Source organism: Bombus fervidus, chromosome 16 (genome assembly GCF_041682495.2).
Source record: "Bombus fervidus isolate BK054 chromosome 16, iyBomFerv1, whole genome shotgun sequence".
Classification (NCBI taxonomy): Eukaryota; Metazoa; Arthropoda; class Insecta; order Hymenoptera; family Apidae; genus Bombus; species Bombus fervidus.
The window spans coordinates 4074457-4101238 of NC_091532.1; the positions used below are offsets into that span (position 1 = coordinate 4074457).

General features: G+C 36.4%; 1 protein-coding gene and 3 long non-coding RNA genes across 4 annotated transcripts in view; 2 read left to right on the forward strand and 2 right to left on the reverse strand.

Annotated features, from left to right (window-relative positions):
- LOC139995661 (synaptic vesicle membrane protein VAT-1 homolog-like) overlaps window positions 1–26782 on the reverse strand; it is a 35173-nt gene that overhangs the window by 6938 nt on the left and 1453 nt on the right. Inside the window, exons 2-3 of the mRNA XM_072019327.1 lie at window positions 7248–7377; window positions 3041–3256 (exon numbers count right to left, since the gene is read on the reverse strand). Coding sequence (XP_071875428.1) covers window positions 3041–3256; window positions 7248–7377 — 346 coding nt within the window. The remainder of the gene's footprint in view (window positions 1–3040; window positions 3257–7247; window positions 7378–26782) is intronic.
- LOC139995665 (uncharacterized) lies at window positions 977–3034 on the reverse strand. The gene is made up of 2 exons (XR_011802033.1): window positions 1577–3034; window positions 977–1462 (listed from the first exon to the last, which is right to left on the reverse strand). It is a non-coding gene; the product is annotated as an uncharacterized lncRNA (long non-coding RNA).
- Window positions 7373–9990, forward strand: LOC139995666 (uncharacterized). Its single transcript, XR_011802034.1, has 3 exons — window positions 7373–8300; window positions 9214–9688; window positions 9782–9990. It is a non-coding gene; the product is annotated as an uncharacterized lncRNA (long non-coding RNA).
- LOC139995641 (uncharacterized) lies at window positions 18192–19918 on the forward strand. Its single transcript, XR_011802028.1, has 2 exons — window positions 18192–19167; window positions 19249–19918. It is a non-coding gene; the product is annotated as an uncharacterized lncRNA (long non-coding RNA).

Genomic DNA, 26782 nt, shown 5'->3' on the forward strand with positions numbered 1-26782 from the left:
GCACAACAGATTCAGCTAGTATATACGAATCAATCTCTTAGAGTAAAAGCTGTCATAAAAGTTTTATGCAAGCAGATTAAAAAACAAAAAAAATGTGTTCAAAATTTGTATAATATATCGTGTATAAATATCAGATCAATCAATTCCCCCTCGTAAAAATATCCCAACAATATCGGAAGATTCCGAAAGATCAAACTTTCTAGAAGTTTCTCGATGTTATCGTAATATACATCTCCTCCAAACGACATTTCCTCAAACCACCACCACCACCACCACCACTACTGTAATATTCTCCACGCATCATTGACAGCAACGAACATATTTCATGCGGTTAAGTCGAACGAAACGCCGCGAGTATATGAAACCAGTTAGTTCGACAAGAATATACGTAACAAGGGGATGGCAATACAGGGCAAAGGAAAATATGAGCTGATAAGGTGTGTTAGTGCCAGCGGGTTCAAAGAAAGAGGAAAAGTCCGACGTGATCGGGAAATGCAATCTCTCAAGTCAAGTGCTTTTTCTAGCTTACCCCGTCTACGTGACTTGCCTAAATCCTTTTCCGACGATGATACACGCGGAAAAGCGTATTTGACGCACGCGTCGACAATCTCAAGTTTTAATGAAATAACGAATCTGAACAGATTTCTGTCTCTCTTCTTTCACTTTTTCTTTATCAGAGAACTTAAGCTATTTGAATTTTCTATGTAGAATAACAAATAACATTCGCCCAATAAGACAGATAATTTTTCTGTGTCTTTAAAGCGATATAAGAATCTTTGTTTCGGTGGGTTTTATTTTTCGATAAACCGAAGAATGACGTAATAAAGACGCGCACAGGGATTCGAGTTCAAACTGGTTATCAGAAGTGAATTTCTGGCCTGATTAAAACGACATTACATAAATACTTAAAATCGAGATGCGGTAGTCTGACAGGATTAGGTAATCAGGATTGGGTCACCGAAAGATAAATCCGAAATCGGTATATCCAAGAATCCTCCCAATACAGCCAGGAAAAGCTACATTTATCAAATCATACAGTCTACATTTGCACCCTTAAACGATATTAGTCAATAATTTCTATTTACATCGCTGTCACTTACATCTATTCGTTCGTTCTTTAATAAAACCACGATACTAACCCTGAAATTGGCACACGGTGGCCTTTCATAATCGTAACAGGATACCGGTTTTGGTTACTGCATTGCAAACTAATTACAAGTGGAAAAATTCCTTAACGTTTCTACGCACATTTGAATTCTGAATACTGTGAAACTACATACCAAGTATTTCAACTATTGTACATATCGAGTATTTCACTGAATTTTTCCAGAATTATTTTACTCATTCAAAATATGTCAAAAAATCCTCACAACTGAAAGACCGCGGTGCGATGTACATCACTCAGATACATTACAATTAGTTAGGGCCACCGATTCAGCTCGATATTCATTTCCTTTGGAATCTGAAAGTTAATAACATTAATAACGATCCTTCATAATGCGATCAACTGAAAATCGAACTGGCCACAGTACTCGTTCGTGCAAACGGGGCTTAAGAGCTAGCATACAACACGTACTGACGGTGGTAGCATGACGGTAGTGGTAACAGTTGTGATGGTGTGGTCTCAGACGGGCGCGGCCCGTCACGGTGGTCGATGAGAGAACGAAGGGTTGCTTGGCAACCCTCACACCCCTGTCGTTCCGTGCACCAGCGGCGGCAGCATCCCCCGTAGATTTTCGTCGTCTCAACTTCCAACGATGCTACGCGACGCGTATAGACCAATGGGTGGGGCGGGGTGGAGAGCAGAGTAGAGGGGGGGGGGGTGAAGTAGAGTAGACTAGGAGAGAGAAGGGTTGCGGAGAGAGAGAGGTAGGAGTCGCGGGGGCGATGTAGTTAGCTTCGAATGTAACCTGTTGAGCCGTATTGATCCCGACGTACCTAGTCGGCTGCTCCCGCCTTCTCCTTCGACGACATTGAGAGAGAAAGCGTTGCACGGATGTGACTCGAGCAGACTTCGCGAAAGGGGCAGTAACCTTGCATCGTGTCGCGGACACTCTCTCTCTCTCTCTCTCTCTCTCTCTCTCTCTCTCTCTCTCTCTCTCTCTCTCACTCTATCTATCTATCTCGATGGGTCGTAATTGCCGCGCGATCCTATCCCTCTTCCTTCCGCTTTTCTGAAACGCGATTTTCCCTCCTCAGGAGTAACGACGAGACATGGAGAATGATTTTTCGGATGAATCTTTCTCCACGTTGAAGATGGGACGTTTATAATGGGAGAACGCTTTTAATTTTCGGATAGAAGTATCTCGTGATTTTCGTTGGGGGACCAGATGTCTGATGGTTTTGATTTTGGTGGTAAGGACTGTGATAGGTACTTGTATATTTAATTTCTAGGAGAAGCTTTGATTTTACGTAAGCGTTAGTTGCGATTACGTTTCCTTTGTTTTATCGTGGTAGTCGCAGTATTCGTAAGGTTTTGGTAACTAGTCTAGGGATATTTTAATTGCTTAAAATTCTAGCTTTAATTCGTAGCTAAGATGATGTTATCGAAAGAAGATGGGAAAAAGGTGAAACATATGCTATTCTTATTAACGCGTTGGAACATTTTCCCTCTTTTTTCTCTCTTTCAAAAAGCATTGTAAATCTTTGATAACTAGATGCTTTTGAAACGTTTAACCAAATATAGTTCGTTAACAATGAAAGAAAATGTGAATAATTATCTTCGATCTTTTTACGTAACGGAACCTAAGTAGAAATAAACAAGTAAACCGCGCAACAAATAATTGCGTATCAACTATACCAATCTATATGATTAACGAGTAGCAAACGATCACTTAACGGTTGCATAAAACGTTTTAACAGCCTAACAATTAATTCGATCATCTTCAATTCTCCAGAGCAAGATTTTACAATGTTTCTTTATCATTTTCTTCTGTCGTCTCCGTCTTTGACGCACAGTGCGGTTGTCTCTTGGAATATTTTTCACGTTAGATAATTGTGGCTCTTTTTATCGCTACATCAAAGAGAAGAGATGACTTACCACACCACCGCCGGCGCTGTGAAGCACGAGACTCTTTCCAGGCGTCAAATTGGCCAGTTCGAACAGCAGTATGTAAGCAACAGTGTAGTTCATCGTGATTGCCGCTGCATCGAGGTAACTCATCCCGGCTGGTAGCGCGAAAACGGAGGTGGCCGGCACGGAGACGAGCTCTGCCCACGCCTTGTGATCAGGAAGTGCGACCACTCGATCGCCCACCTGAAAATAAGTAGTCAAATGTTTCCTGTACATTAACTTTATTACCATCTCTCTTTTTTTCATCTTTAAAATTAGTACTGTCTTCGTATACTTTTATAAATCGATTTTATTGACCCTGCCGCAGTCCTTGAACATCTACGTCTCACTCTCGCTTTGCTTTCAATCCGAAGAAAGATTTTCAATGTTTTTTTGAAACTGTAGCATTGGCAGAAGAAATTAAACATGTATCAATAACGATTCTCTTATATTTTCCAAAAATCTATGAAATTTCCTAACGATAGAAAAATACAATTCCGTTATAAATAACGCAAAAGACATAGCAGGCTTAATACGTATGTTTAATGCATATATATCTGACGACTGTTTGGTGTAATCTCATAATGTTTTAAAAATTTCTCGTTTGTGACAATCATTTGTGGCAAATTTGAAGTTAGAGTTAGGTTTTATGTTAGGTTCGGGTTAGGTTATACATTGTATTAAGTTATACATTAACACGTATAAAACGAACGAAGGTTATAGATACTATAGATACTTTCACGCGATTTTCAATGATGTAACGTTCTTATAATGATTGGTATCAAACCCAGAGCACATAACACATATAGGTTATGTAACAATTCGGCAATTGAATTTGAGAACCAATTCCATTTGACTTGATAAAAATTTCAGATTCGAAAAATTGTGCTTTATCCCTCTCCCCCAACAGAATGAAATAGGGATCCACTTCGTATCCCCGGATTTAAAAGGTATCGACCTCCAACTCCCTCTATTTACACCCTCCGTCGTATCCGCACCCCAAAGCATATTTTCCAAATTTTACAAATCTTTTTCCGAACCTATCACGATCAAAGAAGCATTATCCTCGCATCCCTTCTTTATCGATCTTCAAATATCTGTACAGAGGGGATAACGGTTGCCATCGTTGCAGCAACAACGTGATATAACGCATCCCGATAATTCCTTCAAACAGCGATTAACCATCTTCAAATGAGAACCCCTGCGGCAAGGCAGATTATCCCATAAAGAAGCGAGTAAATGAATAAAACAGAGAGAGGGAAGATCGCCACATATAAACCCAACAATGCCAAGAACTCGAGGAAGCGAGCCAGAGGGGAAGGAAAGGTCTGGGTTAGAGGGCGCTGCGTGCTCGAATATTCCATCTCGAAAAGCTTCCCACTTTCACGTATATACTCTCTATACAGGATGTTTCAAAAATAGGTGGCCAAGCTTCGGTACTGTATTCTACTCTCCCTAAGGAAGGGAAAATGTTACATAAACATTAGTCTCTGGAAAATCTTCCTCTTCGAGATATAAATACTCCTTGTTTGTTTCGAAATTTTACGTGCGTATGCTGTTACGCATAACGATGGCTCATGAAAATATCCAAACATTTACCATACGAAATTTCTATACATATACCGTAATTTATTATGCATAACATTTTGCAAAGTCAACTTCAAAATTAGAACAGTAGAAAAGCGCTAACTAACGAAATTTGATTGGCATTATTTGCTTTATTTATTTGTTTCTCGAGAAGAAACAACTTTACGCGTGCAATTTATTTCTCCAAAACCCTGACGGTTTCAAAAGATAGAAATTCGATCCCAGCCACGTATCCAAACAACGAACTCGGAATTTTATAAAGAAGCGAAGAAGTGGTCAGTTCGGCTCGTATTACGCGTTATTCGTATTATTCATATTACAAGGTAATGGTAATATTTCTGAAACATCCTGTATATGCTGTACAAGCTGGCCGGTCGTTTACACGCGCTGCTCGGATATTTGACCCTAAAGCCTTAAACCTGGCATCTTCTGCTCGGTTCTCCCCCTCGTGACCTCGAGCAGTTTCGCGAGTCGCGAAAATAGACCACCCCAAGATGCGAGAGACAGAGAGAAAGGAGGAAGAATAGAGTTTGGAGAAAGAAGCGTTTTCCTGTGGCGTCTACCACAGTACCAAGCTCCAAGAGTACCGTGGGACTCCACCCTTGCGGAAAGATTAGTGGGTGAAAAATTCAAGGACGACGCGATGGACTGAACGCGGAACGACTATTTCGAGAACGAATTTTCCTTCGGGCGGGCTACCACTTTGCCGCGGGACGTTTTCTGTCTGAGAGTGAAACGATCGCTTTTTCTTGCTTCATAATCAAGACCGGACGCGTTTTTCGTTGAGAAACCTTTCTCCTTTGACGGCTTTTTTTCCTAAGTTTTTTTACCGACTCGAAGGAAACGATGGTTGAACTCGTAGAAAGAATTCTGTTTGCTTATGAGAACGAAAATATAAATTATGATTGACTGTAACTTTGATTGCCTGTGTTTATCATAAAGCGAGTAAAAATACGTACATACATTTTCTTACGTTCCGAATGACAATCGAGCGGTTGAAAATCATATTGGTTTGAGCCAAGATTTTGAGAATCTGGCTTCTCAAATCTGGAGTCTGGAGTCGCGTATTTCAACTCGTCAAGGTATCACCCTCTAATCTTACAGTCAATTAAATTACAATTCTATTCTCTGCCGGAGTACGTGTCTACAATTTAAAGGAGTGTAACGATAAACGCAGAATATCATTTCATGAAAAATATCAGTGAGCTAATTTATAGCGTTATAATTGTATATATTCTAATCGATAGATCGTAAATGTCTATGCTGTTCTATATTCTTACGAACGTAATTACAGAAATGGAACATCGATAAAAATTTATTTCGCCTGCTAAATATAGCGAGCGTTCAAGTACTTTAAATATCGTATATATCGTTGCATGTTGTACACAGAGTTTCGGAATCTTAAATTTCTCAAAAGTGCCGCAGCAGTCTATCAATCGAGTCACCGCAATCTACTCCTAGTTAGTTTTATCGGAAGAAATTTCTCTCCGTCTCGTTAAATACGACAATCAAAAACTGAACCGGTTAATATTTCACAGATGACCACGTGGCGTCTGGGAAAAAACGACGATGGAAGAAAGATGATTCGACAGTATAATAACGTTCCTAAGCGTGACGTCGCTTTTTCCTCGGTGGACACAATATTTTCCATGACACAACGTTGCGTTGGGTCGATGTCGCTGGGAAATATTAGACGTCGTTTCTGTCCGGAGGCAACCATGGAAAAATCGATAGGAATCGAGCCAGCTCAAAGGAATAACTATCGAGACTAGAGTATATTACGTTGCACGTGAAAAGAACGAAAGTACACGCCTCTTTTTTTTCCCTTAACACAAATTTGCATTTATTATCATATCAAGCGATTCTTGAGCCACCCTTTCATACATATTTTAGGGGATTGTTGATGTAGATTATACGGTGCTATGCCACGAATAAAAGAGCTACACACAGATAAATATATCGTTTTAACGCTAACCTTACCAGACCTGGGTCACATGAACGGTTTGAACATTTCATTTAAAATTGTACATTCATTGTTACTTCTATTGTTCGTCTAACTTTATTTAAGTCCTGTTATTAACAAAAGTTGAGAAATCAGATAATATAAGAATTTACATAAAGTTAGACGAACAAAAATAATAACAACGAATGTGCAATTTTAAATTAAATTTTCCAAACGGTCACTCGACCGGGTCAGGTAAGGTTAGCATTAAATCGCTGACAAACATTTACCTATTAAAAAACTTTTGTTCAAAACATGAGCATAAATCAAAGAAAAATATAATTAGAAGTCCATGTTAATTCAAAGGGGAAGACTATGGAAAAATAAATGAATAAAATAAGATAAAATAATTCTCCGTGAAGATTTTTAGAAATTATTTCACCAAGTGTACGATGAATCGTTTGAAACTCTTCGTTTGACATTGATAAGCAAAGGCGATGATACTTCGTCGAAGATTTGAATTTGATGGTTCGCGGAATTTGAATAGAGCGTTGAGAGTTGAGAATAAGTTAAAGATAACTGCTTTTTAAAGACTCTTTGCCGATAAAACAACTGACAAAGCTGGATGTAAAGTTTTCTGGCTGGGATGTTTCTTGGTTCACTTACTTTAAAGTTCTCCACGCCCTCGCCAACTTGCTCGATGTCACCTGCGCACTCGGATCCCATAATGAAAGGAGTTTTTGGTGGGGAATCGATAGCGCCCTGTCTGGCCATCAGATCTTGGAAATTCAATCCGCTGAAAAGACATACAAATACATTTTATAAAAAAAAACCTGCTATTAAGGTAAACACTCTATGTACGCATCAATACATGTATAATGTTGAAGATAATTCAATGCATTAACAAACTATCTAAGTCTAAATGTCCTAATACTTATGGTTGGCAGTGTACATTTTCTTTTTTTTTTTTTTTTTTTCGATTCCGTAAAACAACCAATTCTGTAAACGCGAGCTGCGTGTACGATCGATGATATGGATTAACCGAGTGACGTAGGTATAAGTTTTTAATACTTTCCGACAAACCGACGCTATAGTCAAAAAAAAAAAAAAAAAAAAAAGAAAAGAAACGAGGACTAATTTCGTAAATTTATTTTTAGTACAGCTCCTCGAAGGTTTCATTGTCTTATTGCGACAAGTATATTCAGTAGATATAGTTATATACCATAGTAAATTTATCCTTGATATTGAGAACGATTACGCCTGAAGAAGAGACGATAGTCCTGCACCGTCACTAAAATTCTCTGCAATTGTTCTGCATTGCCGTTATATTCTGTGATAGCATCGGGACAAAAAATTAAAAGTACTGTACCACTTAGCAAAGCTTATCGCATTATGCAGTAACGGGTACTCTAGACACGCGTGCCTGTCCGCTTCTCACGTAATAACGTCGGAAAGGCGGCAATCGATGCAGATAAAATATTCGTGGGCAGTATTCGCGCCGCTTTTCCAGGAAGCAACCTGAACGAGCGGCGTCAGTACTATAGGAAGCACTGATAAAGCATGTACCGGCGTTGTTTCACGGTCCCCGACGTGGTCGCCACGAGAGAGACACCGGTTGTGCGTTGCGTGCGACGCCAGGCGTCGGTCTAGGCGTCGTGGCGCCTCGACTTACCCTCCCCGTCTGTCAGTCGCCACGTAGGGTTAAACAGAAGCTCGAAGGTAACCGCACACGTGTATTTATACGAGGCGAAACGGAGGCACAAGTCGCGTGGGACTGCACACGCATCTGAAATGTTCTATTTCAGCCCCTTTTAAAATCCCTTAAGCCGCGTTCATATTAGTCACGTTATTCTTTATTCTGCGAGTACAGTGGCTACAAAAAGTATTCGTACGCGGCTGCATTTATTATTTCTTTTTCTTTTTTACATTATTTTTACCTTTTTTTTACATTAACTTTATTACTTGTTTTAACTTCATGTTGAATCGTATTAAGCAAATGGCGAAACTTCTCTACGGATCGTTTGAGATGATCTTTACATTTTTCCTCATCTTTTACGATTCTTTCAACAGAATCTTCGCCGAGACTTCTTCCTCGTTAACTCTCCCCGTAACAATATCCGTCGAGAATGACGTTTGTTTCTAATAATTTCTGTTTCGAACGTCCATGCGATCGCGGCTTAATGACGCGCAACACTCACACAGGCAGAGGCGGCGTAGTATTTCATCTCACGCGCGTGCATTCACGCGCGGCTCTGTCGTCTCCTCGGGACTCGCATTCGAGACTATCATTCCCCGGAACTCCGGAACTGGAAAAATTCTCTCTCCCTCCGAACAGTCTCTATTTTTATCCTTTACAAGCGTACGCGGCAAAAGAATTGGTATCGACTCGGTTGGCGTGACTGGATTCGAATATGAATGTTTCTCGTTTGTTACGAAACTGCGGCCATGTACATTTTAATAAGGTCGAAAGATTCTTTTGATTTCTCTTTGTCAAGATCTCCGATAATATTTACTATTATATATATATTAATTTCGTGTTAAAATATAGTTCAAGGGACTTAGGAGTGAGCGAGAAAAGGAATACTTCTCCCTAGCTTAGGTTAATATTTGACATAGCTGGTACTATCTCCAGGTAGACTGACCTCGCAGACGTAGCTGTCCTTGGCCTCGGAAAAAGCCAAAATTAGAAATGGCACTTGGTAACGCGGAGAAAGAGATTGGAGAATGTTCATACAGAAAGGGAAGTGATGGGAAGTGGCAGAGGTCTGCTGTACAGTTGTCTGGAACGGAAATGGGATAATGCAATTGTCCCTCCTATCAGCGGGGGATTACTCAGTTCTCTACAAATACACTCAGGGATACAGGAATTTTAAGTATGCGAACAGTAAACTTGCGCATGGCTCGCCTTTCATAGCCTCGGTTGTTACTTATTGTTAGAATTAATACTAATCTAATGCGGCGAAAAAGATATTGAGAAAATCATCGAAATTTCCTGTCGAAACCATTATGTTAAAAAATTCCAAAATATAAATTTAACGAGAAAAATGAATTATAAAGTTTTACGTTAATGTGATGTTAGGTCAATTTCCAAAATACATAATTCCAAAGTAAGTAATTATAGGAGAAAAATCGAATCAAATTGCGCGGGAACATCGAATCCTCCGCTACCATTTTCTCATTATCCATTCTCTATTTTCTAGGACGTCATTGCTCTGTAAACGAATTTTCAGCGAGTTCTCTGATTGCGAGATGTATGATAAAGCTTTATCGATGACCCGTGTGTGTCACATAATTTCCTGGGAATGACCAGCGCGATGAATCATTGTGCTTGAATCGAGAAATATCACGCAAGAGCGATAATAGACGAGAAAATTGTCATCGTTATCTCAATAAAAAATATTTAAAACAACAGGCCAGGAAATTTCTGAGGAATAATCATATCGTTCAATGTTATTCTGTTAAAAAATTGTGTGTAAAAATTTACTTTTATCAGATAATTATTCAGAATCGAACGAACTAAAAGTAACAATAGTTTAGTAACTGGTAGTTAGTAATTTTCCATTATTTCAGTTAAATGTAATAATTAAAATCGAATAATTAATTTCCAAATTATACTCTCGACACTAACGAATCGCACAGGTCGTCGATTATAATGTAGTATAATGTAACACATGTCCTTAAAATATCATATGTCATATATTATATATATAGTATGTATGTATTATGTTCCTGCAATTTGCAGTGAGTCACGAATCTGTTGGTCGAATTATCAAGCACAACATACAAGCAGATCTCGTACTACAATTCTATACGTAATTATATATACGATTATGTATACAAAAAATGGCCACTAAAACTTTTCTTTGTTTGTCTCGACTACGTCGAAATTACGTCAGTTTGCCTGATGTTCTGCGCAAAAAAGTAAAAGTATATTTTATATTCTACTAGATTCACGACTAATTCTGATATGATCGGTGATCGGACATTTCGAATAAATTCTTGAAAGTTTCTTCAGTAACAAAACATTCTTTCTGCTTGGAAGAATTCATTCCATCGATACACGTTATTTCCATGTCATTTGATAAAAGCCTCACGTCTATGATGAAAGCAGCATTCAAGATGAAAGCGGCCTGATCGCAACGAATCATGAAACGCAATAATTTCACCCGCTAAAGTTATCGACAGCAAGGAAATAGCATCGAGTTACGTTTCACTTTGTTGCGGATTTAATGGATTTCACCAGACCAACTTCATTTTCTCAATTTATGAATTGAACGAACTGTAACCGATAAAAAAAGTCATAAATTTCATATTTCATGCTTCGATTCTCATCCGATACGAAGGAATATTGGAAATAAAAGAATATATCCACGTCACAAGTGGCAGCACTGTTTCCGTTAACCAATGTGGATACTTCTATGTAAACAGAACGATACAAGTTAATCCTTCAGCGAACATATACACAGAAAGACATCATGGGTAAATATTCTATCGAGTAGAACAAACATGGCGGATCCACTAACGTCTCGTCGCAAAGAAATGAATACGCGCGCTTGAACGAATAAAATCTTCTCCGTGTAACTTGACCCGTCAATATTACAAAGTTACAAGGAAGGAACAAAGAGAATGGTGCGAAAAAAAGATAGTACGAAACTACACTGTTTGAAACAATAGGAGAATCGCTACTATGAACAATTTTATTCTAACCAAGCGAACAAAAGGAAGGTTTAGTTGAAGTCAATTATTAAGGAAAGACGTATATACGACGTCTATGATGCGTGATCTTCTGATTATCTTTTTGAGTATATATATCTAACGATATAGTTTCTGTATAATGAAAATGCTGCTTAATGCGTCATTATCACCGACAACCGGACAAATTGTACGTGATTCAAAGCCGATCGCGTGACACAAAACATTTTCATTCACTGGAAGACGCTTAATCGGCCATTACATTCCATATGATTTATCGCTTGTTGCTTTCAATCGTTCGACGTTCAGATTTGAAATATGCTGATTTGATACATTGACTCACGAAGGTATTTGATATAGACAGCTTATCGTAGAAAGCTATCATGTATACGTATATTATCCGAGTTGTACAATACATGTTAAGATTTTATTGAACATTCTGATGAGACATTATCATGATTATATTGGTAAAATTTGGAATCAATCCGAAATTATACATAGAAGTTACAAGACATACACAGCAAACATGAACTTGATAAAAAATATTAATATAAGGTATGAATTGTTGTATGAAGTTGTCTTGAATATATATAATAAACAATTCCAGAAAGCTTTACCGATATAATCATAATAATTGAGTCTTATTATGGTACTAATGAAATTTCAAAATATTCCATAAAATACACGTAATATATTGACAAAAGGCTCCCGTGTATATTCAAATATATTCAAAATAAATTCGAACAATGCGTTTTATCGTTTACATATGTGCACATGTAACGTGTTTTTACGTTTTGACAAATATTCATTCGTTTCAGCGCGGAAGTATTAATTACGCTAGAAAGCTGTACAAGTGTAGACAATTTTGTAGGAGTTATAAAATTTTGCAATCCAACGATTTCCTCCCTGCGTTTCATAACGAGGAACAGTTATTTTCCTTCGCTTTTTGTATAATTGCCAGACAATTTCTGGAGCGTAACACGAATCGCATACCGGAATTCAACCGAAGATGGAATTCAGCGCTAAATCGAACGGGAATATCAAAATACCAAATATAGTTACTGGATGATAAGATACGAGAGTACCCTGCATTTTAGTTGTTGCATGATTCAGTTCAAGAAACTCGTGATCAGTGAACTAATATGTTAATTCTTTCAGAATGCTTTTAAGATTCTTCTAATCGATAGAAACAAGCCTTTATATCAGAACCTAGTTCGTGATGCCTATATATAACCATTTATTTTATTTGTCATATTTATCTACATATAATTATTTAAATCTTCAAACTAAATTTTCAAATTTAGTTTAGTTTACGTTAAATCATAACGAATGATAGGATAACATAACATATATATTATCAGAATAGTCTATCATATGTTACGATAGAATCATGTATTATAATGTTCAAATTCTCATTATGATCGTTTATAAAGCTTCGCGATTATCAATGATTGTGTCATTTACATGAATGTTACACAATTAACCATCAGAAACGGATTTGTTCCGTTCTGATATTAAAATCGAGCATGGAACGAGTTCCCAGCAAAGGGCGAAAGGGAAAGGTTCCAGGAGTTACGGGACTACTACGTGAGGCACGATTCGCGATCGCTTAATTCCTTTAAATTGCATGGAATTGAGGGGAATAATTTTCTCCATTCTTGGCACCGACCAATTGTACGGGAGGAAGAACGGCGACCATCGTGGACGACGACATGCAACAACGCACCCCAGGGTCACGCACACCATGTGCACGAATAAAAGAAGACAGTTAGAGGACCCAGAGAAGGGAGACTATAGGACGAAGGGGAACAGAAAGCGAAAGGGATGGAGAGTGCGAGGAGGACGAACGAAAAGGGAGCGATGAAGTAAAAACAAAGAAGTTGAAGAAACTAGAGAGGGCAGAAACGGAGAGAAAGTTGAAAAGAGAACAAGTATATAGCTGTTCGAGCACTTGAGAAAACTGATAATACTAACCACCGCATTAATACTTATACAGTAAAAATAGTTCCATAAAATAAAAATCTATAGATTGCCATTGATTAATTAAATCGGTATTATTAATCATTGATGTTATTAAACCTTTGTTCTTCGAATTGTAGTTCAACTCGACTTTCGACCATCGAATCCTCTGAACGCCGCGATCCCTCTACAAACCAGACCGTGAGAGAACGCACTGAACCGGGAGGAAGCACGCGTAAGTGTGCGTGAAGGGACAAGTATAAAAGAGAAGCGAAAATATAAAAGAGAGTAAGTACGACGAAGAGCGTAAGAGACTTATATACGTAGTGACAAATCCCGTGTATTAACAAGAGATCGCATGAACATGGATGAACCTGTATAAAAAAATATGTAGAAGAAAAAAGAAATGACTGGATATCGTTTATGCGAAGCAGTATCGCCTAGTCATTTCAATTGCTATTACGTATTGTTACGTGATAGATGGCAGTCGGATAGGTTTACCTGCAGGAGGAGCGTGGTCGTCGGTCGTTCAATCGATCGACAGGGAAGACATCAAGGCGCCTGCGAAACCATAACCTCCAAGCAAAATCGCATGCACAAATCTCGCGTGACTTGATATATACATATATATATATATATATATATATATATATCGAAGTGAAGTTGATTCAACACGCAGCGAAAGTGCAGACCGGCTGTCCGACGATGTTCATGTTCGTACCGCAATTTCTGCGTACAGGTTTTGGTTAGGTTAATACTCGCACGGCTAGCAATGAATCCTTTTAAACTTTAGACCCAGGAATTAGTTTGTTACGAGACATTAAGATTTTTAGTTTCCTTAGATATTTTGTGAGTAATCACATTCCATTGACAATTTCAAGATAAGATCCGGATTAGCACATAAGACAGATTAATTTATGTAAATACGTATACATGTGTATGCAGTCGAAATTCGATTAAGTTTATACAAGTGTTAAAATGAAATTTTTGAAGAGACTTTCTTTCTTACTGAATTCGTTAATATGAATATTGATCCAAGAATGCAAAGATTTGTCGTTAAAGCTAGCAATCAATGGAGGTTATAGAGAAATAGAAAACAAAAGTCCATCAATAGCTTAACATAAGCGTAATTGCATAAGTAATAATAAACATTAGAATTACAAAGTGTGAGTCTAAAAAAGACCCAGCGGTGGTCGTGCGAGTGTTACAGAAAAATATGATGTGCGTTGGCTTTCACAGGAACAGCCAACATCGTGGTACCGGGTGGGAATTAAAACACCATGTTCGAATCGATTCGACATATCCTCTTCGTCTAATTTCTTTCCAACGAACGTCATTTATCTTCCCGCGCGGAGAGACGTGAGCCGTTTATCTCGTCACGCGTTTACATCTGCTATAAATAAATGCCCAATCAAACAATACTATTAATGACTTTATACTTCAAAACATTACCCAATTTTTCCAATTTTCTGAAATATTAATGTGATGAATAATTGAAATAAATTACTAATTACATCGGAGATGACCTTCGTTACCAATGCCCATTGATAACTTTCATTGGATCCAATGTAAGTTCCATTATAGAATTTCAGAAATTCTTTTTAATACTTCTCATTAAATTAGAATTGTCCGACGTTTTCTTGTTCTTAAGTCATCACCGTGGGACTTATGGTCGGTATGACGTTAACCCATGACAATTAATATGCTTCTAAGTAGGAACGCATTACCCCCAATTATCGCTGCTAAGACTTCCATACAGCTTCCTTAAGCGTTTATAAGAAATATAGCGACGATTATTTCCAGTCTACTCTATATACTCGCCATTAGCAACGAACTATAAACTATAATAACTGAAAACGTTCTGCTACATTGATTTTATAAAAAAAAAAAATATTTTAACCGTCACTTTCTATGCAAAATAGAAGTAAATTTCAACTTCTTAATAAGATCTGGAATAAGATATTGCTAGTCACGTGACGTGCGCTAGGCATAGTGGCGTTTACGCGGTGTCGTTGTAGGTAGTATAATTATTGGTACAAAGGGTCAAAATACGACTAGTATTTCAGGAGTGGAATACACGCACCTAGTCGCAGAACAGGCTGCGGCAATCTTCGGCCAAACGAAGCATATATCAGACGTCTTCAAGACGTATGAGGCGTCCAACGATTTGTTTACGAGTCACTCTCCAATCGGAACTCTTTGTTTTCGTGTTGTGTTGAGCGCAGATCGAGGAACTATCCTCAACGTTTGTATATATCAACCGATTAAATTGCGACGAAACGATTATGAACCATAATCTACGGGTTCTCTACAGCAAACGATGAACGAGTATTATTCTAAATAATTCTTCTAGCATATGTATATACAAAAATAGTAATTTAACATTCGAATTAATATGTACAAAACAATCTATAATTCAATGTTCCGTTGACATTTCAATGATATTATTTAGAAAATATTTTAACAGTTATAAACGTAGTGGGAAAAAAATTTTTGAAATTTAACGATCCACGAGATGTCATGATTTCTTGTAGGTCACCGTCGCGCGTTGAAAGAATGGAAAAACACGAGGCACAGAAACAGCATGGAAAACATATCAGCAAGCAATAATTATTTTGCACGATAGATGACCCCGCCGTCATCATGGAGTTATCAATTGTTTTCAAACTGGGCGAGAATACTGATACAGAAGCTCTTTGTTATTTTTTATCGTCTCCGTTGCAACCACCATATGTGCGTCTCGATCAAGACGAATCGCTTCGTAAAGGGTGGTTTCCCTAGCTTTTTCTAAGCATCAGGCATTGACCTCGATGAATGTTGAAGCCCGCGATAACATGTGCCACATTTCTGAAGGGAATTAATTGAAACCAAGATAAAATGAACGGATAACAAATTGACCTTTACGAGAAAACTCTAGAAAACTATCACAATTGTCAATCATACTTTCTTGTATGATACAATACACATATGCAATTTGAGTCGTGAAAGTCAATACATATAGAAAATATTTACGAATGTATTATAGAAACTTTTTTGAAATTTCAATAAAATATGACTACTAAGATTAAATCGGTAAAGTTCGAAACAAAACAAAATGTACGAAGACAAAGTTACGAGATACGTATTTACAGAAGAAGCATACGTTTCGCAGAGATCCCAAAATTATTTAAATAGTTAATTATCCAGTATATTAAATTCATAAGAATTTATTAGATTATTAAATTTATATAGATTTAATTAGATTTATTTCTATAAATGTTCAAATACTTCCGTAAGCAGTGACATGATAAATTAAAACCTAATAGCATATATCTAAAGCACAATTTCTAAAAACATGGTTTGTCCTTCATGCCCTTAATGTCAATTTCCATGAGCTCTACTCTGGCTATCAGAGGGACACCCATCAATCCTCATTCCCACAAGTTCCTGCCTAACCATCGATTCCTTCAAATAGATCAATCCTGTCCACAATTGAAACCCTCACGTGGTTCGTCATCTCCCCTCTGCATGCCTTACTGCATTTGTATTCGACTATATAACATGGTATATCGCTAGTAGCGTATACATACTATGCCAGACCAGAAGAGGGGAAGGTTAATTTGCTCCCAAGCATAGCTTGGGCACAGGACTGAAAATAGATCCTTCATCCTAACACCAAATGTGTCTTCGCTTTCAAAGGACACAGGAAGCTGGGGAACAAAATTTTTGCTCCCTACTGTTTCCTTTTCTATTTCCGTCATTCCCGCTGCTGTTAAGTACTTCTTCGAATTTGATACAGGATTATTGTTAGTACCGATCCGCAAGTGGTGGCCATCTTTCGACGAGAATATTGATTAGAGTAGTCGTCAGGCAAACAAAAGAATTCCAACATAGTAATTCGATAAGCCACTTCCGTTTCGCTTTACAGTCTTCGGATGTAACGTTTGTTCTTGAATATTTTTTGCTTCTAGATTAGGTAATCTACCTTTTTAGGTTACTTTGATTTCTAGTCCACAATTCGAATGAGGTTAATTACGTAGTTAGGTCTATTGTAGGTGATAGTCATTTTCGAATACTAAAGACAGGGAGAAAGAATATGTCACGACCTGAATAGGCCAATTGATTAGAGTAGTCCACCGGGAAACGAAAGATCCGGGTTTGAATCCAGGGGTTCGGTTAATTCGTCGTATACTGTATGTATCATTTCTTCTGTCACTGCTGATCTCTACATGTTACAAAATCAGTTTATTATGATGGTTAAAAAGAGAGAAGATAAAGTTCAATGTCCTGTTTTTGAGCTAAAAGCTACAATATGCTACGTACTTTGAAAGTTTAATTATAAACAGCTGTATATTACATTAATGCTAATATGTTAACATATGGTAGCACGTATTATAAAGAACATCTATTCAATGGAAATATATGTATGCTGACGTTTAATAAGAGAGTGGATTAACAAATTCTATCCGAACAATATGTGTCCAGCTTAAATAGACAACGAATGGACATGGTCCACCAGCGATAGAAGATTGCGAATAAAGGGAAAAGCGGAAATCATGCGCCACCGCGTAAATCATCCGTGAATACGCTGCATCGCGTCTAATTACACGGGACACTTACTTTCCTCTGATCCTGAACATGAGAAATGCACCAGTTAATGTCAAAAATTAATAGTACCATTAAACATTTCCATAATTAAACAAGGACAACTAAATGTTTAAAAGATATTTATTTTAAAGATATCCGAAATAAATTATTTATTTTCTTACTATTATCGGCTACATAACATTAAAGATTATTCGAAGGTTAACTACCAAGAGTAATGTAAATAAATTACTAATTTTTGTATTATTATTGACTATATTTAATATATTTGTCTTGAGGTTAATTGTACGGGGAATAATGAAAGTAGTAAATTTAAAAAATGTTTCTATTATTGGAACGTTTATAATCTATTAGAACACCCGGTACATGACTGACCAGATGCAGACACGAAGAATTGAAACGGTAAGAACAGCTGCGGTTCCAAACGCGAGCTGTTATTGTTTTTCTGACTCATGAGTGGCAATAACGGAATGTCAACAGAAGTGTCGTTTCTGTTCAACTGCGAACTATTTTCCGACGTACTTTCAAAGCAACTGTGTTTGACAGCCTTTAAGAAGAACCATTATTTCACAGTATATTACCGATCAGTAATATCTATAGTAGACAGTAAAGAGTTACATGTTGTGCGAAATACAAATCCCCCTACAAGTTAAGAAATTATTGACAGAAGAAGAAAGATATGAATTCGAATGATAGCAAAGGTAGAAATGACATAACCTATTGTTCGGCGGAAGCATTATTAATTGAAATTGTAACGTACAATTTTTAATTTAGTTTTGACAATAGGTAATGATTTTTACCGACAATATTTTTAAAAAATACAAACGGATCAATACCGTAGAAAATAATTTATATCCGACTGAAAGAGCATTTGCTGAATCCCGAAGTGCAGTCCGAAGAGTGGGGTTCAGCTGTAATAGGGGTAGGGGGTTCATGGTGTTCCATGAATTTTGTGCGCATGCATCCGTAATCCGTGTGCATTGCGTCTGTACGTGTTTGTGCGTTTGTGTGTGTGTGGGAGGGGATGTAGAAAATACGGGTGTGGTTCGATCAATACGAACATCCCATGGATCCATCGGTGCGTGTCTCACACAGGTATACGTTTGTTTGAGGTGATTCACCTCAAATTGTGGCTGTCTCTAAAAGTTATTTCAGTATAAAATCCTACCTTTAACTCCTTATCATTACGTAAAATATATATGTTCGAGAGTTAACAAATCTTTAAGATAAAGTTACAACGCTCAGTACCTGCTATACTTAAATATTGATAATAGTAATAATATTGACAGAAGTCAATTTTCCTAATAGCTATTGTAGCTATCATATATTGTATTGTGATTAATAGAAGAAGGTAATAAATTTTGAGGTTAAGAGATCATAAAGTGCTCGAAACCTATATATTATGATTATGGTCCTATTTATTACATTCTAGAAATTATCAACAACTTTATTATTACAAAGGAAGAAATGTAACGAACAGATGTTCGACAGAGTTATTTTTAAACCTAACCTACAGGACGTGTTTGTGAGTATCGCGCAGAAAAATCGTCAGTAAAACCCGACGGAAATGAGGCTTGCACGGAGAAGAGATTACGGTATATCGACTGTTGAATGGTATCCGTTCAGTTTCCCATAGCCCCGATATTAAGACCTCGTTAATGTGATAAAGCCGGTTAGTCAGATATAATGGCGCCTTTCATTAAGCACGTTGAAAGGTTGCTTGGTAAAGTTGGTGTACAAATACCGAATATACATATATTCCTATCGTGTAATCTAATATACGTTTTGTCTTGTGTATTGTGAGACATAAAGTGAGTTATGCCCGCGACTAATTTCGAGGTTTCGTTTGAACAACAAAATTAACTCTTCTTATAAGTCTTATAGGTACTTAAACGTATTAAGGCGAGTACACATTGGCATAACTTTCTTTCACTATTTTATACATATATCGTAATATGTATATATACATAAAAGTTATAAAAGTTTTCTGTACTTAAACATTTGAGGGCTTCGTCTTACTAAGTCAACCTAACATTCTAACATTTCTCAATTAACAAAAATTGTATATGTTTTGTTTTATCGTTAAACGCATACAATCCTAATTCCATTTTTCTTCTTCTTATTATGCTTAATTGTTCTACAACGTAATTGCGTAAGAGCGAAAGGGGATTAATTTTCCAATAAATCTAAAATATTTTTCAAGCAAGTAATTGCGATAGCAATAGGAGAAATTGTGGTAAAGGAAACATGCTGTCACAGACCCGGAATTAGGAAGGTCGAGTAGCGTTTGCTCAACTGGTATTCAAATATTAGATCGACAAATATTGAGTATACTGCTGCTTATTCGCGTAAAAAGCGTACACTAACCCACAATTTCAGGTCATTGTAATTTATCATACACAAAAGTCTCCGTGTAGGTACACTTTATGAAGGAAAATTTACTTTTATTAAAATGTATGTATTAACCATAATATTAATTACGCAAACTATATATATATATATACACAATATCATGTAGAAAAAGAAATCTAAAATCAAAGAGTAGAATTAGAAAACAATTTGTGATTTCAAGAAAACTTGTCATAATTAACTTAACATTGATTACAAAATTTTTATTCTACGAATAAAATAAGAAATTCCTGGCCCGTGACGTTAGAAATAATTGAAATTTTATGTCTTTAGAATGTTGTCCCTATGGATCGGCTGGATATCGGTGAAAATATTTTTTGAAAAAGAAAACGCGATTTCGAGAATCGGTTACCCTGGAACGAGTTCAGCAGCGATTCACGAGTTTTCTCGTAACGAACTTTAAACAATAGGTTTATACACGGGGAAACTACACGCTCTAATCTGCTTATTGTAATCCACTCGTGAGAGCGAGCAAGCGCAATTTCAAACTGATTTACCAGGCGCGCTAGCTACGGATCGATTTCTTCCGCGAAGGTTTGTCAGGATCAACGCTTCGCGTGAATATTAATTAGATGACGAAACCGTAGAAGTTTCCCATTTTCCGAGATATGTTGAAATATTGAAAGTTATCCCTATCATTTACCTTTCAAGCAAAGTTACATCATACAGACTGTTAATAATGATATAACGACTAAAGTATTTGAAATTGTAATGAAAACAATATACTGTAATTTTTTATTGAATTTTCTTTATCGAAAATCCAGAAAACAGAAGACGAAGTAACGATAGTAAAATATGTATCGACAAAACGTCTATATCATCCCCATTTCATCGTGTGAAACGGTTATGAGCATATGTGCAGTGCAACCGAGGATCACAGAGATTGCTGTCTGAATCACACGCTTCACTTGTGACACACAACTTGGGCCGGAACACGGTAGGTAATGTAGGTATGCGCACGCACGGTCACACCGTGGAAAATTGCATCTTAGAAAAGCACGCGGATGAATTATCGTGTTATACTAATTCACTGTCCGACGATGCTTTACGCATGCAGAGTATACACCTCCAGAAACGTGGTTCATCACCGTGTTAACATTTTCAACCGGAAAATAGCACGGATGAAAGCGAGAAAAAATTTCATGCGGAACGATACCAGTTTGTATACCTCGCGTACTGCTCTAATGAAATTTACGACGTTATTTGCTATTCGTATTTCCGCGCATAATGCAAACGTACTAGCATATTTCCTTTATGTATGTGCTTGTAAGTTTGCTCCCCCCTCCCCCCCTCTGCTTTTCTTTTTTGTGATTATGAGAGCATGTTTGATGGAGTTTGAGAGAAAGCAACGATTGTAGGCGTGGAAATGCGTTCAGGTCGAATTGTAGCAAGTAGATTACGCGTGTTTATGCGTTTATAGTAAATTTAAATATGCAAAATTGTTATACAAATTATACGCAATATGTAAAATTGTATGAAGTATTTGAGATACCGATTATAATACTTAGAATTTAGAAGATAAAACAAATCCTTATATGGATTCTATATAGAAAAGAGGGAAAGAATGGAAACATTAAAAATCCGAGCGCGTAAATAAAATTTATCTTATCGCTGATTCAACTGATTCGCTGGAACTTTCGCTAGCATAATCGAGCGCAATACCGGCCCACGATTGGTAAAATTCGTTTTTATCGCGATTTACAACGGAGAGAAACTTGGTGTACTTAGAAAGCGCAGTGGAATAAAAAACGTAGAAAACTGATCAACACAACAACCGACAAAAGTTTCTTTCACGTCGTTATCGATTCTTCGAAATGCTAGCTTAAGGAATGTTTTAGACTAGCTTTAGGTGAAACTATTTGGGTAGTAAAACTTTTGAAAGATAAAAGGAAGAAATCTATAATCTTAATTGGCTATAAATTAGAAAAATTATGAAATAGAACAATTACTAGGCTTAAAATGGCGCTATATATGTTATTAGGAGTATACTCTACATAATACCGTGAAATTTGTATAAATCCGATGAACTGTCAATCAGTCATTCCCCAACTTTATAGCGGTGACTCATGTGCGCAAGCGATCCCCATACCATTATTTCTTATAGTTTTATTCCCCTTTATCTGTTGACAATCTTACGTGTCCAATTTACAGAAAGAACGGTCGTAAAATTTATCGAGTCTGCTTCTTAGAATCTCTTCTAAATTAACCTCTTTCATGATTCTATACATTTTTCTTTGAAGCATGTAACCTTAATGTATCAAATAATTGAAAGAAATAAAAAGAATAGAAAAAATGAAACTGTTCATTTTCTCTGGAGAAGGGTACCCTGTCTAATTTTTACCCTTCCCGCATCTAATGAACCACTCGTAAATTATTTCACGTATATTATTAAAAATTAAATATCGCAACTCTATATAACATAAATCGTTTTCTATATGCTTTCAGAATTTTGTTGCTAAAAATAAAAGAACAGATAATTATGAAACAAAGAATATAATTTATAATATTATAGATAGAGCATTGTTCAAATATAGATAATAACAATACTCGTGACTATATTTATATATAGTTTTTAAAATTTATTAACGAATAGACTGTTGATGATGAGAGTGAATCACCAACACTGATAATCTAGCTCGTAAATAATTTTTTCTACGTTACATTTACTTTTATATTATTTTTATTATTCCTAATAAATACTCGTTGTGCTGCAACAAATACGCATTTCAATTCCTCTCGTTGGTTGCCAGCTAACGATCATTGGCGCTTGCGGAGATGGGAAATTTTCAAATGAGAGCTGAATTGTCCGGAGTCTCAATCACTAATGTCTACGCGTCAGAGACGAGACGTTTCTCTACGCAGGCATGCCAACCTGATGACCGACGCTTGGAACGCTTTGAATTTTCATCCCCTTTCAAATTACTTTAGTGTACTCAATTTTTCTAGACAATTTCTAACGATCGTTAAAACACAAAACTTTTACCAAATCGCTGCATATGTGAACAATAACTCTCCTTATAGTCAGCATCATATAAATGAAAATTTGTTTCATACTGAAAATTTGTTCAGTTTCCGTTGTGTTTTATTCTAACCTCTAATCAAAAACATTTTTTAATTTATTACCTTAGAAAGTGAAATTATTGTCACATATATATTTATATTATATAGTATTATAAGTTCTCGTTATACTTCCTCCGAAAAGAGTATCCATTTGCTCATTAAGAAATAATCAAGAGTACTTTCGATAATACTCATTGACAAACATTTTCTAAAGACAATCGAATTACCTAGAGTGGCCCGGATTTCTCTCCCAGCGATTTCAAGCGAGGCACTCTTCTCTGGGCGCGTCGCGCGCATACGCAGGGGTGCCAGCAGCAGCGTGTAACGAATGTCTGTAGTCGTGCAGACAAATTCATTCGAGCAAGCATTGGCAGCGTGATATCTTTCTATGGGGGCTATTTTCTCATCAATCCCAATCGCTTTTATGAAACGTGACTCACGCGTGAAAAGGTCCGCACGCCTTTGGCGAATCCGATTCTCCCCCTATATTCGCTATCCTTCTCTATTACTCTCTCTTTCTGTTACATATTATGTACATACTATGGTCACTTCGAGAAGAGGAAAAAAAAAAAACAGGCTTCTCGAGCTAAAACTATCTGCAAATAGGAAAAAGAGTCGTATATACTCAGGACTGTTTTTTTCGTGGTCAAGAATTCTGGATACCTAACCTTCACTATTTAGTGAACAGTGAGTTCCAGGCGTTACCAGCCCCAATATCATTATCCCCGTTACCATGGTGCAGAAGCGGATACGACTTTGTATCGGAGAAACACATAATGTCGAATAAAAGAACGACGAAATTAAGAAAAGTAAATTTTTCAGAAAATCCGTTTGTAAAGTATTTATTACTCGATTGTTCAGCAAAGAAAAATATTATTATCGGATGTTATCAGAATTTCCCTATTGACAGAGCAGCAATCTTATGAATATCGACAAGTGGCAATAACATTAACGTTTGAATTATTTAAGCAAACTTGTTTCGAGTGGACCGTTAATATTATAAGCTCTTTTGCGAGAAACAAGCTTTATAGGCTAAGAATAGAGCTTTACGTAAAATACAATATGTAATAATAAATCAAAGGAAAGCAAAGAAAGTAGGATTCCATATGTTGAACAGATCTTTTGCATCTCCATAACGCCATCATTGATTAGAGTACTGCGCAAGTGACCGTGCGAATTTTACGAACATATAACGCTTTCTAAAAGACGAAGTTTCGCGAACGAACTCAGTGTTTTATATAGTTGCACGAAAGAAAGGAAAATATGAAAATATGAAGAATTTTTAGAGAATTTTCGATGTGAAACATTTTTGTCTTTTCATAATCGTAAAAAATTTGAAATACCTTACAGCGTACATCGTAAGGTACGGAAGATAGCGCTGGTTTATCGCTTGCAAATTAGTCGTAATATCCGCACGCCATTTGTAACGCTACGGTGACACGAGTACGATCGCGGAGAATGAAAAAAGAGTTAAAAATGTAAGTAACGAAGAAAGTGAAATTTATTAGAAAAAGGTAATAGGGTATTAAAAGTGGTCAAAATCTTGGATTTTTGCAATTGTAATTCACTTATGTAAATAATATCGGTTAGAAGAGTGATACAGATAAGAAAAATACATATTTTAGGCAATTGATTTAAAACACAAAATTATCAATTATTCAACTATTTAACGAAAGAAAAATCTGCTTTCTTTTATAATTAAGTCAATATTCTTTAGATTTTGGAAATCTCTAATAAAATATACATAATTACAAAATAATTAAAAACAATCCTGCTTCGAATTATAATATTGTTCTTATTGGATAGTATTTTATTGAATAATTATCTTAATAAATAACTTACTTTCACAATAATTATTCTTGTAAATATTTCAAAATTGATGATTTCTGTAGTATATCAATTCTCTAGAACAAAGCAATGCTATGTACCACATAATGTATAAACGCGATGCAGGAACTAAATATTCCCGAATATCCCTTGTATGTCGTAGTTAAGTACATGCATTAATGGCATGGTTACCTATCTAATAATCCTTTTTCCCACGTCCGAATTAATGGATCGTACATAGAGCTATCAGACGCGGTTTTCCAAAGGCTGGCTACTTCCGATGTAATACATAGCCATAACCATAATAACATTTTAATTTTATTCGATTCATTTTCGTATGTACGTATATTTATACTAAAATGTGTGCACACCTACATACGAACATGTACATAGCAACACGATCGAACTTCTCAATGTGAATTGTAAAGATAGATGGACGAGACAAAACTGTAGCCCCGGATACTCAACAAAGTTGCAGTTAAACGACTTATCAAACTCCGTTTCGCATATTGCGCACGCATACACGGACATTAAACACATGGATAAGTATTCTATAAATGTAACTGCCTGTTTAACTTACAGACTGCACCGTGTTCTGACGACTGACGAATGTTGTTAATACTTTTCGTCACGACCACAGTGCATAATTTTCTATGATGCAAAACTTTCAATACAACGGTTCATTAGATGCAGGCACGTTGTTGTTTGTCGAAAAAGTAGCATCGATATTCTTCTTCTATATGAAAATTTTTAGAAAGTAGCGATTTCTTTATACTGTATTGGATTTCTTTCGAATTAATTTTATTCTTAATCCGGAAATATTCTTCAATCGTAAAAGCATTCTTTACATTCTTCCTTTTAAAACAGGAAGAATCAGAGACAGCATATCTTCCATAGAAAAATAGAAAGAAATAATTTTAGAAGTGAATTATATTTTGAAAAAATGTTCGTTAAAAAATTTATCAAATATTATTTAATTTTTCATTTACGTATAACAAATTATAAATAATATATTGTATAAAATATTAAACAAAATTCAACTAATATCGGAATAAGGAATGAATCTTGTTTAGAAATTGATTGTATATTAAACTGACCTTGTACCGAGAGATACTTAGGACATAATTTTAAACTAAACGAGTGGAACATGTACGCATGCGAAACCATTAAATGTTTTTATTAAAATTCCTTCGCATCCGTTATAAAATTACTCATCCGCTTCGTAACGTAGCAATGAAATTCTAATTACCAACGTCTCGGGGAGCAGATACCACGCCTTAAATTTCAAAGATGCAGTGGTATTGTAACGGTCTGTTCGCTAAGAGATCGGAACCTCGACACTATATTTTCTATTTTGTTTTCTTCCCGGCGATTCACCTTTATTGAAACGAATAACAAACCACCGAAACGTAATGCGAATTGTATCTACATAATATACGTATTATGGATTATAAACTTTAGAAATTTTTCGATAACGAACAATTATTATCAGTCACTGGTATAAAGCTAAAGAAATAAAGGAAAGATATTCTATACGTGTTAATACGGGTCTCTGGTTAGTAGAACCAACCATATTTAGCGGCCTTTAACTGCTTTATATTCAAACAGGATAAGAGACGCTATCAAAATGTCGCTTGATTCCGTTAACGTCACATTAATCTTAATTAACT